The sequence below is a fragment of the Natator depressus genome, chromosome 11 (genome assembly GCF_965152275.1).
Source record: "Natator depressus isolate rNatDep1 chromosome 11, rNatDep2.hap1, whole genome shotgun sequence".
NCBI lineage: Eukaryota > Metazoa > Chordata > Testudines > Cheloniidae > Natator > Natator depressus.
This window is the reverse complement of record NC_134244.1, coordinates 58,749,606-58,767,187: the sequence shown is the minus strand read 5'-3', so window position 1 is coordinate 58,767,187 and position 17,582 is coordinate 58,749,606. Positions and strand designations below refer to the sequence as shown.

The following is a 17,582-nucleotide window of genomic DNA, read 5'->3' as shown; positions in this document are numbered from 1 at the left end:
CTGCCACATTTCTCTTTTTTTAAGAGTAGGGTTTTGGTACATTCCCAAGCCCTGTTCCGTTCTAGCAGACATGGGTAGATTGATGAGAGAGTCACAGTCCTAGGCTGGGGGAAGCTGCAATTGCAAGGAAAAGTCCTGCTCTTGTCTATGTGGAAGCATGCCTAGTGAAGACAGAAACATCTGGGATTTTAGCTATGATTAGGGTTACAATACCTCCAGGTTTTCCTGGACACGACCTCTTTTTTTATCCTCCGACCCGGTCTGCACTTAACAGTAGATCGGTACAGATGTAATCGATGCAGTGGGTGTCGACCCGATAAATCAATTTTAAAGCACTCTCCAGTCAACTCTGGTAATCCACCGCTCCAAGAAGAGTAAGGGAGGTTGACGGGAGAGCATCTCCCATCGATGCAGCGTGGTGTAGACACCATGGTAAGTCGACCTAAGCTACGTCAACTCCAGTTATGTTATTCACGTAACTGGAGTAGCGTAACTTAGGTTGACTTACCACTGAAGTATAGACAAGCCCTCTGTCTGGGCAGATTTTTCAAATCAGAGGAAATGTCTGGGAAAACCGTCTCTGCGCCCTGCATCCACAGCTGCTGGATCCCGACCAGCCCGGCCCACCAGGTAAGTAGAGCCACTAAGTGCCTCTCTGCCTGCCCCACCCTGGGGTCTCAGAGCCCTGCTGGGAGGGGTGACAAGGCCAGACCCTGGCTCCCTGCCCTGGGGAGGGAAAGAGGCCTTCAGGGAGGCGCTGGCTGACACTGCATCCCTGGCCTGCACCTGCCACCATGACAGGTAGTGCAACACTGTCCATGACCTCGAGTGCGAGGCCACAGGTACTCCTTCCAACACCCCCCCCAAATACCCCATCCCGGTACACACACCCTTCCAGCACCCCCCAAATACTCCCTCTCAGTACATGCCTCCCCCTCCAGTTCCCCCACCCCCATCCCTGGCAGTGTCCTCTGTTTGGGAACTTGAAATGTGGTAACCCTAGCTGCAATGCTCTAGCACAGGGGTGGTCAACCTGCACCTGAGAAGGAGCCAGAATTTACCAATGTACATTGCCAAGAGCCACAGTAATACGCCAGCAGCCCCCCCAGCAGCTCCCCTGCACCTGCCAGCAGCTCTGCTGATCAGCACCTCCCCCTCTTTCCCCATGTCTCTTGGGGGAGAGGAAGGAGCCAGGGCATGGCAGGCTCAGGGAAAGGGGCAGGAAGGAGCGGGGGGTCTTGCGGGAAGGGGTGAAGTAGGGGCAGGGCCTGTGGTAGAGTTAGGGGTTGAGCAATGAGCACCCCCCCACCCCCGGCAAGTTGGAAAGTTGGCGCCTGTAGCTCCAGCCCCGGAGTTGGTGTCTATACAAGGAGCCGCACATTAACTTCTGAAGAGCCGCGTGCAGCTCTGGATCCACAGGTTGGCCATTGCTGCTCTAGCAAGTCACAGCTAAGAGTGTGTGAACTGTGATTTTTTTTCAAAGGTTTGTATCTTGGTCAAATATGATCTGACTTTCACAGGGATGGCAAAAGGCCGCCACCACCCACTGCTACATTTCAAGCCCCTAGTCCTAAGCATGGGGGCACTAAAGCTTCTCAAAGAAAAGATCCCGAGAATTATTTTTAACTGGAACAAAACAATGTATTTTCCCTAACCTTCTTCTCGGAAATGGCTGGACTATTTTTGCTAAATTTTTCTATTAAATAAATAATCAGCTTGAGGCAGACACCTGGCACTGAAATTTTCAGCCCAAACAGTTAAAATTTGGCCAAGTTATAAGCAACTGGAAATGGTCTTATAATGGGGGAAGTGTCAGGCAACTATAGTAATAAATGGTGCAACTAACCCAGCCTATAATAAAAATATGGCACATAAAAGATAGGTTAAATTTTTGCCCTGCCATTTTGCCTGGGCCCTTTTAACTGAGGCTTTTCTATAGTTTTATTCTTATGTAATTTCACCTTTGTCTATTGTAAATATCCTCAGGCATATTGAGCTCCTTGTTAGTTGGCCTGATTTCATGAGAAATGCCAAGATCTATTTATAGTTCATGTGATTATGTTATGTGGAAGTGCTTTTATCTGCAGTTCCCTTTCTCTGAAATAGAAATTACTTGTAATTTCTGTGGGTAAAATGTTTTCTGATGGAAGTATAATTTTTAAGTTGATGTTGTCTCTCTAATTTTCTTGAAGGCTTGTCATCTAAAGACAGAAACCATTACATATGAAGTGAAAGAGCAGGAGCTGGTCAGTGACTGTGTCAAAGAGCTCCGTGAGTATCGAGTTCGTATCTCATAGTAGAAACAGGGAAAAGGTATTTGATTACCTGGTGCTCAGAATATTTTGGCTATCCCCAGGTTCAGATATGAGTTTCAGAAATCTCCATGAACAGTGTTTCGAGTCTAACTACTTGACCAGTTCAGAATGATGATTCTGTGTACAAGCACTTATTTCTTTCAGCTTCACTATGGCACTGAGCTTTGGTTTGGAGACCAAAGTATAGCTGTGCAAAAGATAAAAATAGATATTTGCTAAAAATTGAATGCCTCTTGCAGACCTGAGCTCTTAAAAAAGAAAACTAAGCTTAGTGCTCATGAGAGGTGCCAGACAGATTTTCAGTCTCCCTAGATATCAATGTACAGGACACATCTGTGATTCTGAATAGTAAATGACACCTGTTCTTGGGAGTATTAAACTGATCAATATACAGGCTTTTGGATATACCCATTCTAAATGTTCATAGCTCCATGAACACACATGAACTCCCTCTGATATAAATGCATAATAGAGTACTAAAATCAGCTGCATTTGCAGTAAAATCTCTACAAGAATGCTTGCATTCCTTTGCACTTACTTGCAGATATGTAACTTTCACTAACCTTGTACAAATGCAGATAAACACTCTGATACAGTTGGGAGTGATGTTAACTTTCTTTGGTAATTGGGTAATATGGCAGTTTAAACTTTTATCTGTATTCATTTGATCTATGCTTCTTCCCATATTCACTAGAAAGATAGGCTTATCTTGTGAGATTCTTATTTTGCATAATCCCTATAAAGAACTCTGCCTTGTTGCCAGCTTTTATTTTGGATAGCAGTCAAGTGTTCTGGATTAATGCCCATCTGATTGTCTTAATTGCTTTATTGTATCCTCCTAGAAACTGTGTAACCTCAGCCAGTGGAGGTTGTTGATTCTGTCTTACATACCACTTCACTGTACCACCAATAAGAGGGATGTAACTCTTGTTTAACTTTACAGAATCCAAAGGTGTGTTAGGCACTTCAGAAACTCATAAAATGGATCTTGCACCCAAAGAGTTTGTAGTCTATGTAGATGACACACAGAAAAAGAACGGGAGAAACACACTACAAAGTTTTTCCTATTTTGCATCTTTTCAACTCTTTCTAGTATATTATTTTTACCCCTAATTTTAAACATAAACTTATCTCCAAACAGCATAGATTTACTGTTATCCCCCTATCTGTTGTAATTTGCCATAAAAATGAATCATGTAACCGAAGTTATATAAATCCTTATATACAATTAGATAAAAGGAGTACTTGTGGCACCTTAGAGACTAACAAATTTATTAGAGCATACGCTTTTGTGAGCTACTGCTCACTTCATCAGATACATAGAATGGAACCATACAATTAAATGTATCTTGCCTCATGTCACTGTTACAAGGCTAACTGCATCTCTGTCCCCTTTCTGGTTTCTAGTTATTAAAGATCACCCCCATTTTTTATTTCAAGCTCTCATGGGCTGAGCAGGGTTGGGTTTCTCATTCACTGGTTATTGCACCTTTTTAAAGACCCATTTGAGAGTTTAAAGGGTGTGAGCTATGCCCTTTAATGAGGGAGTTGGTAGAAGTTATGAACTATGAACTTCATCTTTATGAACTTTATCTTCAGTGATAAAAAAGGTGTGTTTTACCTTGGCATAACTAATATGCGTTAGCTGTTCCGCTGTAAAAATATAATGGAGACAAGGCACTTTGGTTTTACTGCAAGGTAAACTGGGTGAAGTCAACTACAGATGGCATGAGATTAACCACAGACATTCAGGGCTCTTGTGTGCTTTTCACCATATTGACAATTCAGAGCTCCGACTGGTGTACATCCTGAATTGATTCTTTAGGAATTTCACTGTCCTTTGACGACTACAGTGTTCACCTTTGCCAAGGGTGTGTCAGGGAATGCTGTGTGCTGAATGTATATTTTATTCTGTTTTTAGGGGAAACACATGCTCAAATTGCCAGAATGACAGAAGAGTTATCAGGAAAGAGTGAAGAGCTGACTCACTATCAGGAAGAGATCTCAACCCTCTTGTCTCAGATTGTTGATCTTCAGCATAAACTCAAAGAGGTGTGTGCATGCAGTAGGGCAAGGAGAGGCTGAGGGACAGGCTGCTGTTTTCAGAGTGTGGTTGGTTCAGAGGATGCTCTGGAGAGGAACAACTTTCTTTTTGGTAAAAAAGGAAGAAATAATCTGAACACGCTATTTGCTTTGCTTTTTGTACCTACAGCATGTGATTGAAAAAGAGGAGCTGAAACTTCACCTACAAGCTTCCAAAGATGCCCAGAGACAGCTGACAGGAGAGGTATTGGGGCTTCTATTTATCCATTTGAAATAGGGTGAGGAAAAAAGGAGCCAGGTGGAGGGAAAGGGGAGCAAGGATTTTTTTTTTTTTGTTAACCTCCTGGTGGGTAGAGGGTGAAGGAAAAGAACAGAGTATTTCTTCTAATTCATCCTGACTGTGTTTACAATCCACGTGAGTCTCAAGGCAAGTAAGGTATATATGGAGAGAAATCTTACTGCTCCAGAAAGTTCTGAGCAGTGGTGAGCTGGAGCTGGTTCGCGCAAACCAATTTTTAAATTTTGAATCCGGTTTAGAACCGGTTGTTAAAGAATACAAGGAACCAGACAGTGTGCTGTGAAGCAACTAGAAAGCTTTTGAATGCTGTAACAAGAAAACACTTAAGTACATGGTTAACTTTAGGCAATTTTTACTCATCTGGCGGCGCTCCGGGTCTTCGGCGGCACTTCGGCAGCAGGTCCTTCAGTGCCGCCAAAGACCCGGAGCGAGTGAAGGAACCGGTTCTTCAGCTTTTGGCAGCTCATCACTGGTTATGAGGACTATATCAAGTGAATGTGCACAGTTCTAGGCTGGGTTGCAGCTTGCTAATTTTTAGGGAAATGCTCTTTGTTCTGTTCTTTGTACAGATAATTACTGCATTGCAACAATATTCATCTGTATAGATTTATCCTGGTGTAAATTCCATTGGTTATTGTAGTACTGTCTTTGCTTCTGTTGCGGACTGCTGGCTGCATTAATGACCACTGTTTTTTATTGCAGCTGCATGAGTTACAGGATCGGAATGCAGAATGTCTAGGGTTGTTGCATGAATTACAAGAAGAAGTGAAGGAGCTGCGCAGCAGAGCCAGCCCTGCTGCACATCTCTGCCGCCCCCAGTCATGTGGGGCATTTCCTTTGGTAATGAATCTTGAGCTTCTCTTAGCATGGTGTATCCACACTGTTACACTGTAGGGCTGTAATACTATCAACAGTCTTTAGTAACATGGAATTACAAGGGCAAAACCAGAGTTGCTTGTTCTTATGAGTAGAATGCCAAAGAAAACAATCCTAGAGCTGTCAGAGGGATGGATTAGATGAGCTAATCTTTTCTATTTCTGATTTCTAAGATCAGAAGAGATCTTTTAACCTCTCCACATTTGGGCCATTTATTCACTATAAAGAGATTTTTAAAATGTACTCTGCATGTGTGTTCTACACGTCCCTTTCCTTACCATCTATCACAAACACGTCACCTTTCTTTCTTTCTTTCTTCTCAGAAGTTGATCCCAGTTTTATATCATGCTGATCACTGTAAAATCCAAATGCCTTTCAAGATTTTTAATTTTTCAACCAGTATCTTATGAACTCAGTCTCTCCACACCTAAATAGTTTAGAGATTAGACTGCTAGCATGTTCTGTCAGTGGAAGTCCCAAAGAAACGTGCTATGGATTGAACTTTTAAATGGCTGTTCTGCTACAAACGGCGTGGCAGATTTCAGTAGTTTTCGTGTGGGAAATTCAAGAAATAAGTTCAGCTGGTAAATTTCCCCAGTGCTGGCAAGGCCTTAGTAGCTTGACAGCTTCTCTTTTTAAAAAAAAAAAAAAAAAACCCGTTCCTGAAAGTAATCACCCTTTTATAATGCACTACGTTGCTGTGATTTTATCTTCATTATATACTCCCCTGCAATCTCCTTGTTATGAAATTGGTGCTGAACACCAATAGAAATGCATTGCCTTGACATGGTTGTAAATGACCAGTGGAAAACTTAGATTGTAAATGTTGGTTTCTTTTAGATTAATCTTTTTGGGGAACTGTCTCTTTGGCCAGGTCTACATTAGAAACTTGTGTCAGTATAGTAATATCAGTTAGGTAGGTGATTTAATATTTCTCTGGTGACACTTTTATACTGGCGAAAGCCCTGGTATAGATGCAGTTATACTGCGTAAAACTTTTTTTTCCATTACAGCTTATTTTGCTTGGGGAACCAATGTAAACTATACGTGCAAAAGCACTTTTGTGCTAGTATAAACCACATATCCCCTAGGAGAGTGTGCTAGTATAGCTATGCCAGCAAACGTTTTCTAGTGTGCACCTGACCTTTATCTGTGTCTTTTAGGTCGCTATGTAGTGACACTAATTAATAATAATAATGGAGCAGAACATGAGTTTTTTACTGGGTTTCTATTGCCAAACTTGTGGAGGAAAGCATTTGAATGTCAGTTTTATTTTATTTGATTAATTTGTTCCCTACAGAATTCCCTTGCAGCAGAGATTGAGGGGACAATGCGAATGGAGCTGATTCAGGATGAAGAATCTGCTCCCGGTAAACAAAAGTAAGTTCAACTTTCACCTTCCCACACGCATCCTCTCTCAACTTTTGCTAGACGTGCCAATGCCAGGGCTAAGACTAATGTCAATGAGGATCGGGTAATTGCTGGGAGTGGGTGAATCTAGATATTCTGTGCCTTATGGAAAGGTTCAGTGTAGTTCAATAAAAAAATCACCTTTCTAGTGTTGAGTTTTTCAATAATCTTAGGGAATTTAGTACAGTATGTATACTCCTCCTATTGAGTTCTCTGGGATGGTTAAAAAAAAATCTACTCAAAGGATATTATTCCTGAATTCTGTAGGTTTTTAAACTAATTTTTGTATTACTACATTGGTTTCATCCCTGTTAAATTCTCTGGCAATTTTCTATAAGGGAAACTAGAACTGAAGAGAAATTATATCAGTTCCCAGTATCTTGAAGGCCTTTTCCTGGCGCTTTTACTCAGGAGTAAGGGCTGCAGGGTCTGATCCTAAAACATTTTATTGACCTTGAAAGTTCCTGTGTGGTATTAATGCCACCTCCTCTTGTTCCTTCAAGCCCATACAGGGTGGTTGTTCCAGCAGGAGAGAGCATGCCCCTCAGCAACTTCATCACTCAGACAATTTCCACTCTTTCCGGGCTCTGATTCCTTACTGTTTACTAGATTTGTATAGCCTAGTAGAAGTCGTGTGATCGCCTGAAACTTTTTTTCTGTATCCTACCCAAAACACGTTCGAGAACGTTATTAGTCATTGGTCAGTTCCTTGCTATAAGGATGAAAAGGGGATTTTGTATTTTATTCTCTCTCTCTTTCTCAGGGTTCAGCAGAAAAGGGTGTTTGATTCATAGGTATTAAGGTCAGAAGGGACCATTATGATCATCTAGTCTGACCTCCTGCACAATGCAGGCCACAGAATCTCACCCACCCACTCCTGCAATAAACCTCTCACCTATATCTGAGCTATTGAAGTCCTCAAATCATGGTTTAAAGACTTCAAGGAACAGAGAATCCTCCAGCAAGTGACCCATGCCCCATGCTACAGAGGAAGGCGAAAAACCTCCAGGGCCTCTTCCTATCTGCCCTGGAGGAAAATTTCTTCCCGACCCCAAATATGGCGATCAGCTAAACCCTGAGCATGTGGGCAAGATTCACCAACCGGATACCCAGCAAAGAATTCTCTGTAGTAACTCAGATCCCACCCCATCTAACATCCCAACACAGGCCATTGGGCCTATTTACCATGAATATTTAATTGCCAAAACCATGTTATCCCATCATACCATCTCCTCCATAAACTTATCGAGTTTAATCTTAAAGCCAGAAAGGTCTTTTGCCCACACTGCTTCCCTTGGAAGGCTATTCCAAAACTTCACTCCTCTGTTGGTTAGAAATCTTCGTCTAATTTCAAGTCTAAACTTCCCGATGGCCAGTTTATATCCATTTGTTCTTGTGTCCACGTTGGTACTGAGCTTAAATAATTCCTCTCCCTCTCCGGTATTTATCCCTCTGATATATTTATAGAGAGCAATCATATCTCCCCTTAGCCTTCTTTTAGTTAGGCTAAACAAGCTAAGCTCCTTGAGTCTCCTTTCATAAGACAAGTTTTCCATTCCTCGGATCATCCTAGTAGCCCTTCTCTGTACCTGTTCCAGTTTGAATTCATCCTTCTTAAACATGGGAGAGCAGAACTGCACACAGTATTCCAGGTGAGGTCTCACCAGTGCCTTGTATAATGGTACTAAAACCTCCTTATCTCTACTGGAAATACCTCTCCTGATGCATCCCAAGACCGCATTAGCTTTTTTCATGGCCATATCACATTGGCGGCTCATAGTCATCCTATGATCAACCAATACTCCAAGGTCCTTCTCCTCCGTTACTTCTAATTGATGCATCCCCAGCTTATAACTAAAATTCTTGTTATTAATCTCTAAATGCATAACCTTACACTTCTCACTATTAAATTTCATCCTATTACTATTACTCCAGTTTACACTCATATCCTCCTGTATGATATCCCAGTCTCTCTCTAAATAGGCAATACCTCCCATCTTTGTATCATCTACAAACCTTATTAGACGCTCCCACTTTTTTTGCTCAGGTCAGTAATAAAAAGATTAAATAAGTTTGGTCCCAAAACTGATCCCTGAGGAACTCCACTGATAACCTCCCTCCAGCCTGACAGTTCACCTTTCAGTAGGACCCGCTGTAGTCTCCCTGTTAACCATTTCCTTATCCACCTTTCAATTTTCCAATTGATCCCCATCTTTTCCAATTTAACTAATAATTCCTCATGTGGCACGGTATCAAACGCCTTCCTGAAATCAAGGTGAATTCGATCCACTGCGTTTCCTTTGTCTAAAAAATCTGTTACTTTCTCAAAGAAGGAGATCAGGTTGGTTTGGCACAATCTACCTTTTGTAAAACCATGTTGTATTTTGTCCCATTTACCATTGACTTCAATGTCCTTAACTACTTTCTCCTTCAAAATTTTTTCCAAGACCTTGCATACTACAGATGTCAAACTAACAGGCCTGTAGTTACCCGGATCACTTTTTTTTTTTTTTTCCCCTTTCTTAAAAATAGGAACTATGTCAGCAATTCTCCAGTCATATAGTACAACCCCTGAGTTTACAGATTCATTAAAAATTCTTGCTAATGGGCTTGCAATTTCATGTGCTAATTCCTTTAATATTCTTGGATGAAGATTATCTGGGCCCCCCGATTTAGTCCCATTAAGCTGTTCGAGTTTCGCTTCTACCTCAGATATGGTAATATCTACCTCCATATCCTTATTCCCATTTGTCATGCTACCCAATTATCCCTAAAATCCTCATTAGCCTTATTAAAGACTGAGGCAAAGTATTTGTTTAGATATTGGGCCATGCCTAGATTATCCTTGACCTCCACTCCATCCTCAGAGTTTAGTGGTCCAACTTCTTCTTTCTTTGTTTTCTTCTTATTTATATGGCTGTAGAACCTTTTACTATGGGTTTTAATTCCCTTTGCAAGGTCCAACTGTACTTGACTTTTAGCCTGTCTCACTTTATCCCTACATGTTCTGACCTCAGTAAGGTAGCTTTCCTTGCTGATCCCTCCCATCTTCCACTCCCTGTATGCTTTCTGCTTTTTCTTAATCACCTCTCTGAGATGCTTGCTCATCCAGCTTGGTCTACAACTCCTGCCTATGAATTTTTTTCCCCTTTCTTGGGATGCAGGCTTCCGATAGCTTCTGTAGCTTTGATTTAAAGTAATCCCAAGCCTCCTCTGCCTTTAGATCCATAAATTCTTCAGTCCAATCCACTTCCCTAACTAATTTCCTTGATTTTTGAAAGTCAGCCCTTTTGAAATCAAAAACCCTAGTTGCAGATTAATTGTAGAAGTCTTGTGATCGCCTGAAACTTTTTTTCTGTATCCTACCCAAAACACTTTCGAGAACATTATTGGTCATTGGTCAGTTCCTTGCTATAAGGATGAAAAGGGGATTGTGTATATTTATTCTCTCTCCCTTTCTCAGGGTTCTGCAGAAACGGGTGTTCGATACTGTCAAGGTTGCTAATGTTACACGTGGTCGCTCTTCTTCATTTCCTGCCCAACTACTAATCCCTGGATCTAATCGTTCAAGTGTTATCATGACCGCAAAGCCCTTTCAGTCTGGCCTACAACAAGTGGAGAACAAGGCACATCTGAACCAGAGGAGCAGCTCCAAGGAAATCTCAAAGTAGGAGACTCAGCATATTAGTGTGGTTTTAGGTTACTTGTATTAATGGTAGGCAGTCTGTATGCATGCATAGGAATTATCATTCTCGGTGCCGAACTATAATCTTGTTGCTCTCATCAAAACTCGAGGAAATAGCTCTCTCTCACCAGCTGCCATGGCAAGTTAGGGCTCAGCTTTTTCACCTTTGCAGTGTGATTGAGACTATTTCCTTTATTCTCTTAACTGCTAAATGTTCTAACTTCCCAATGTCACCCCATGGGATATTGTGAACCCAGGCTTCCTCCACTGATGACATGATTTAATACTAAACCTGCTCATGCTATCCACACCTATTGTGCTGACAAGTCATATATGTCTGTGACATTGTGCATCAAGGTTGAAGGGGGAGGGATTACATGGCGCATATAAGGCAGAAGAGGATGAATGTTAGCAAGCAAATAATACAAAGAATTATAAACATCCCTATGTAGTAAATTCAGTGACTGCAGAGAAAAAGCAAGCAAACAGGATATCTTATACACTGGTTGTCTTTGTTCCTAAATAATGAAGCTGTGAGATGCTGCCTCCAGACAAATTTGTCTGCAGATTTTTAGTCTGAAACCTTGCCAGATATTGTGATACTGACTACACCAATTAAATAGAAGTCTTTAAAACAACTTCATCTTTTTTTCCTCAACCCAAAACTAAATCCAATCTGGGCCCCTGTTTACTAAAGTAATGTTTAGTCTTTAAACTTTTAGTTTTAATTCCCAATTCTGATTTCATGTTCCCCCAAGGGACAACCAAAAGCTGGGCCAGCCTGGAACCCCTGGAGACAATGATTTAGCTACAGCTCTGCACACACTTCATCTCCGTCAGCAAAACTACCTGAGTGAAAAGCGGTTCTTTGAGGAGGAATGGGAGCGTAAAATGCATTTGCTGGCTGACCAGAAAGAAGAGGCTGGTGGCTGTTGCACACCAGTAGGGAGTTGTCTGTCCGTGGGCACAAACTCAGAATTCACTGACTTCTCTGGGGGCTCTCCCTGCCTCCGTTTGCTCCTGCCAGAGAAATTACAAATTGTTAAACCTCTCGAAGGTAAGAGAATAATCTGCCTTCTCTCTCTAGCAGAAGGAAATGTCATGCTTTGCTTATGATGGAATCAGTGTATTTGATAATTAAATCAGTGTTTCCCTGGGAATGGGTTGGTACTCAAGAATCAGAAGCCCTTGGAGAAAGAGACATTTTTTTAAAGCCAGTTATCTGCTAGCTTGGTGGTAACATAGTGTACTTCAGAGTAAGAGACCCAAATGTAGGAGCAAACTTGTTTCAGTACTAGGCTTTCCTGTTTAACTCTCTGAATCTCTTGGTCTAAATTCTTCTCATGTACCATGATGACAGTCCCAGGTGGTCAGGTTGTTTTGGTATTGTGTTCTGGCCACTCTTTATGATTCAGTAGAATGGAACAGAAACATCCCCTTCCACCTTTTTTTGCCTCATCAGGATCTCAGACTCTGTTCCACTGGCAGCAGCTTGCTCAACCCAACCTAGGTACCATCCTCGATCCACGGCCAGGTGTTGTCACAAAAGGCTTTACACCATTACCTGAGGATGCCATCTACCACATCTCTGACTTGGAGGAAGATGAGGAAGAAGGGGAAGGAGGTATAACATTTCAAGTGCAACAAGCCTTTCTGGAGGAAGGGACACGTGCAGTGCCAAAGCCAGAGGCAGGGATCTTCCTACCACCTCTTACTTCAGCAACAGTGCCACTCACTGGTAAGAATCATGGACGTTTATGGTTTCACTTTTCATATATTTATTACTGTGTGGCTTATATGTCACTCTTGGTGCTTCCTTATGATGCTGCTTTTTTCATTGCTGTATAAGGTTGTGCATTACCCCTGTCAGATTTTAAAACTAAGGAGAGGTATGTCAGGTCAGTTCTTGGATGGGGGATCTCCAGGAACATCAAGGTTTTGCAGGATTCAGAAGGTGGCATTCTCCCTCTAAGCCCGTGCTGTTCTGGAGCATACTGCTGCTGGAAAAGCTGGTTTTGGATGTGACCAAAAACTGAATTCTTAACCAAGTACGTTCGTCAAAGAAAAACTCCTATGTTCTTGTATCAAAAACAATTGACATTTTCTTATTTAAAGTAACAAAAATACTGATAAAAAAATTAAAACATTCCATGGCAACTCCCATTTTCTGCTAGAAGACATGAAAGAGAAATTCAGACAGGAAGAAATTTAATCTGCACTAAACTTGGTTGAGGAAAGTACTGTGTTTTTGAAGACTGAATTTAGTTATGTTTCAAAATAATGATTCATTGAGAAATAAGGTTGTGGTAAAGGAATAAAACTTCTGAATTCTCCCTCAATGTTGGTATGAGGAGATACATTTGCCTGCAGCAGGTGTGTCTTGGTCAGTGATTTCTGTACCATAGCTTGCTGGTAGACTAAGAAATATGAGATTTCTGAATTAAGAAGTCTGGATTTGTCTCTGGGAAATTTAAAGGCAAACTTCTTTGCAGAGCTCCATTCTATACTTGTTTGGGGAGGTAACCTGTTGGGAGTCTTTTCATCCAAGTACCAGAAGACAGCAGTCACACAATGTTAACTGAAGCACACTTCTGTAAAAAGGAGATAATCATTTCTTGTGCTCTCCATCTTCAGAGCACTTGACAAACAGCAACTAGCTCTTGCCACACCAGTGAGGTATAGAAGTATTTCTCTCCCCTATTTTACTCATGAGAAAACTAAGACACAGAGAGACTTGATGTGTCCTGTGTCATGGGAGGAGTCTGCATCAGTGTGTGAAATGAATCTAGAGTCCAGGATCAGTCCTGCACTGAAAACACTAGATATAACACTCTTGCTAATGTCCAAGATATACACTCTAAAGAAGCAGAAACTCTAATACTGAGAAGTCTCAATTTCACTTCATCTTACACTGAAAAAAATTAAAGTGAGGAATGGAAAGTCTCTTAAAATAAAACTCTCTTTTTCAATTGAACATATTTATCTTTGGGGGATTCCCCTTATTTAGTCTTTATTTAAACCCCACAAAAAATCCTGGAATAATGGTACCTTACCTTAATTAGTCCTTTTCTCTTGCTTTCTGTCCTCATTGGCTGTGTTTTGTCTGCATTGCAGCCTCAAACCCAGGAAAGTGTCTCTCCTCCACAAACTCCACATTCACCTTCACTACCTGTAGGATCCTGCACCCCTCTGATGTCACTCAGGTTACCCCCAGGTAAGATGGTTATTAACATTCAGAGTTATTGCACAGAATCAGTTGCTCCTGAGGTATGGACCAGGTCTAGAAAAGAATGAAAGATGTATCTGGCCCGAGAGGAGCATTCAGGGTTGATGTTCTTACTAGTCGTTTTAATTATGAAAGGCATTGCGAGAATGGATCGATTTCTTTCTCTCTCTCTCTCTCTCTCGCATACATATATCCCTGACCCCTTTAATTTCACCACACATTGGTTCCTATTGTGGAAATATAACTTTATGCAGCATATAATATACTGATGGGATTCTCTCTTGCAGGACATATTTGAGATCTATTCTGTGACTGGGTTTTTAAAAAGAACTAACTCATTTCATGTAGTTATCCAGCTACATAGCACCTATGTAGTTATCCAAACTAATATAGTGAAGGTGATCACATTTTATACTTCAGGATAGATGATGTAAGATGACCCTCTGTGCCATTTGGGATCACGTATGACCTTACATAATTTGCATTATTAGTTGGTTTTGTGTTGGATCTTGTGTTGGTTGGTGGTTTTCTCCTGAGGGGTAGGGTAGGAGTTTAGATGGATCAGTGGTCTGATCTGGTGTCAAATCCTACGGGAGCTCAGTATTCTGAGATTTTAGAATGTCATTGACCTCTTACCCAGAAGGCACTCTAAGTCTGGTCTGAAGCTTTCTCCCTATTCTTTCCAATAAACGGGTGCACCAGAAACCAGCACCCACTTTCCAATTAAAACTAGATGCTGCTTCCTGAAGCACCGAGTTATTATAGTAGCAGAGAGAGGTGGGAGGTAATGATGACAATGTTTGTGCATTGGGGAAGGAAGATAAGGATTAAAAGGAGAGAATATGTGGGAGAGAGAAAAAAACTTGTACTGGACAGTGTTAATCCTCGGCTTTGTGAAATGAATCCTGTCAGTTGAAGCGGGAGCTCTACAAGATCCTCCAGTCTGCAGCTGTGGAGAATCAGGTTTGCAAATGCTTAGACCTTTAGCCTCCCTCCACCAATGTGTGTGTTTTGCAGCAGAGCAAATGTTTTGTATGCTTTTGTAATTACATTTCTATCAAATGTATCCAGATACTCCTAAATAGTAATTGGCTTTGGAAAGCTCTAGTTTATGGTGTTAATCTCTAGCTTCAGCGCCAAAGGCATTTAAAAGGTAAACTCTTCCAAGTTAAGACTTGACAAAGAAATGAGTTTAACATATACCATGACCTTTGCAATCAACCCCATACTTAAATATACTCTTAAAATTTTAAAGTAGTTCTTCTTCCATGATTATTCTAATGCACATAAAAGTGCTGGACTGTAATTATTCCTGTAATTTGGTTCTGTAGGATCCTGTAAAATTCGCTGCATTTTCTATAAAAACGTTTCCCATCAACATATGTCAATATGGACCGGCTTAACTTTTTTTTTCTAATGTTTTGTGTCCTGCAGTGTGGGATTTGCAAAGCAATGTTTTGTATTTCTGAATATTATAAAGGCTGAAGTTGTGAAAGTTGTAATGAATCTTGCTATATGCAGATACAGAATTTTTAATCTACTTTTTTTAATTTGAGCACAAGCCTTATTTTTAAAATGATTGTTGTTACCTTGCCCTGTGTTATATGAAAGTTTCCAGATTGAGAGCAAAGTACAGTAATAATAATATCCAGTGTGTGTGTTTTTGTTTGTTTTTTTCAGCTCCATGTACACGCCATTGTCATTTGGAAGTAGTGGCAACAGTACTGGCAATACAATGGTCAGCTCTCCAGCCATGTCCTGTAGGCTTAGTATTGGAGAATTCCTCGCCAACAGAAGAGACTCTTCCACCACCTTGAGCACCACCACCAGTCTGGCTAAACTCCTGCATGAACAAGGCATCTCTGCCAAAGTTTGTGATAACCGTATGCCAGGAAAGCTGCCTATTCTACAGCCCCTACGAACCCTTCCCATTCCCTCCACTCCCCGAAATTCTCCCTCACACTCACCTTGTTCTTCCCCTCTGCCTTTTGATACTCGAGCGCATCTCTCTGAAAACTTTCTGGCATCACGACCAGCTGAAACATTCTTGCAGGAGCGGTGTGGCCTGAAACCATCCCATAACCCTCCTAACCTAGACCAACTGAAGATGAACCTGGTGGACAGGCTGAAGAGGTTGGGTATTGCCAGAGCAGTCAAACCCCCAGAGGCAGGGGACCATGTTAAAAATCAAGGGCCAAAAATTGGCCTGCGGAGACCGGACTCGGCTGTGTTTTTAAGTGCAGGTAGCAACCTGATGGGTGGACTGAGAAGAAACCAGAGTCTTCCAGTCATGATTGGGGCACTTGGAGCTCCATTTTGCACATCCTCATCAAAAATGGGTATCTTAAAGGAAGACTGAGTGGTTTCTAAGTAACAGACTTCTAGCAGAACAAATAATACGTTAAGGCTGAACATCTGATACAGGTGTGGAATAGAAAGTTGCAGAAGGAATGTGCACGTTAAAGTGGAAAAAGAAAGGGAGATGGGGTGTGAGAGAGAGAGAGAGAAATTGCATGGAGTTGAGGAAGGAAGAAGAAAGAATTGGGAAGAGATCACAGGAGAGAAGAAACCAAAGCTAAACCTTGAGACCCTTTACACATCTGACTTCCTGGCTTAAATAAAAAGACAATAACAAATGCTTGTTAGTATCTTCTGCTTTCAAATGTATGTGTCTGGGGCAATAAATGTCTTGTAGAATGCTCTGTCTCCCCCTCTCCACCCTGATCATATTATTTTGCCAAATGTTAGCGGTCATATTGTACCACTGAAGGTATTAGTAAAAGGAACAAGGAATCTGTTCTTTACTGCACCAGAATAATTGGTCCAAATCCATCTCTGTAATGAAGAACAAGCACAGGAACAACTCGGATTCCTTTGTTTTTTGCATTTCCAAATTAGAAATTAAACTGAACCTCTTCTTTTAAAAAAATATTTTGTATGTTAAGTTTTATACTTCTCATTGCATGTACAAATAAGAGTTGGGGTAGGATTTTTATTTTGGATGAGTGCAGCGGTGCTAGTGGAGTATCAACAGAATGACATTCCTCTCTGAACTCTCTGAAAGCTGTTGAAAGCACGTTGAGGAAAGTGCAATCAGTAGGAGTTAAGCAGAAGAAGATTTTATATTCTAGGGGAAAATTGTTTATTTCAAGCCACAAAACGTTTCCAAAGCATGCTATGCATATATTTTTAATAAAAGGAGGTTTGCTTGCACACACACACACACGCACACACACAAAATCTCAGGCACATTTTAAGGTTATAAAAGGGAGTAAAACATAAATGCTTGATTCTAGGTTTGTTTTTATTTCATCTAAACGGGGAGCATATTTTTAACAGAAGATGACAGAATGTTAGAAGTTTTGTGACTGACTCTGCTCTTGGCTACTAGATAGTCCCTACATCTGAGAGAGCTTTTTAATGGAATATAAACCTAATGGATTTGATACTTAAGATACTTTCTGATTCTAGGCAGGATTCTGTTACACAGATTTCACTGAGGAAACAGTCCATGAAAGTTGTTCTGGAACTTTGGTTAGTACATAACCGAACGTTCCAGACTCTGGCACTGAAGCAACAAATAAGGCAGCGGTGAGTGGTTTTTGTGGCCACTGTATCAAATAGAAATGAGTTTTGTCATTGTCAGAAGATAATCTGCCTCTTCTTTGTTAATGGAGAGCAGTTCAAAGACTTACTGTTCTGAGTGAAAGTAATAAAGATCTTAAGAGG

The 17,582-nt window shown here is 41.1% G+C and overlaps 1 protein-coding gene across 4 annotated transcripts in view; it reads left to right on the top strand.

Moving 5' to 3' along the window:
- Nucleotides 1–16,394, top strand: part of TRAK2 (trafficking kinesin protein 2) — a 79,643-nt gene extending 63,249 nt beyond the window's left edge. For all 4 annotated transcript variants that reach the window (XM_074967917.1, XM_074967918.1, XM_074967919.1 and 1 more), the window contains 10 exons: nucleotides 2,193–2,271; nucleotides 4,237–4,367; nucleotides 4,528–4,602; nucleotides 5,359–5,496; nucleotides 6,833–6,912; nucleotides 10,406–10,609; nucleotides 11,386–11,684; nucleotides 12,090–12,365; nucleotides 13,742–13,841; nucleotides 15,534–16,394. In XM_074967917.1, the coding sequence (XP_074824018.1) occupies nucleotides 2,193–2,271; nucleotides 4,237–4,367; nucleotides 4,528–4,602; nucleotides 5,359–5,496; nucleotides 6,833–6,912; nucleotides 10,406–10,609; nucleotides 11,386–11,684; nucleotides 12,090–12,365; nucleotides 13,742–13,841; nucleotides 15,534–16,212 (2,061 nt within the window). In that variant the 3' untranslated portion in view covers nucleotides 16,213–16,394. The remainder of the gene's footprint in view (nucleotides 1–2,192; nucleotides 2,272–4,236; nucleotides 4,368–4,527; nucleotides 4,603–5,358; nucleotides 5,497–6,832; nucleotides 6,913–10,405; nucleotides 10,610–11,385; nucleotides 11,685–12,089; nucleotides 12,366–13,741; nucleotides 13,842–15,533) is intronic.
- Nucleotides 16,395–17,582: the final 1,188 nt, after the last annotated feature.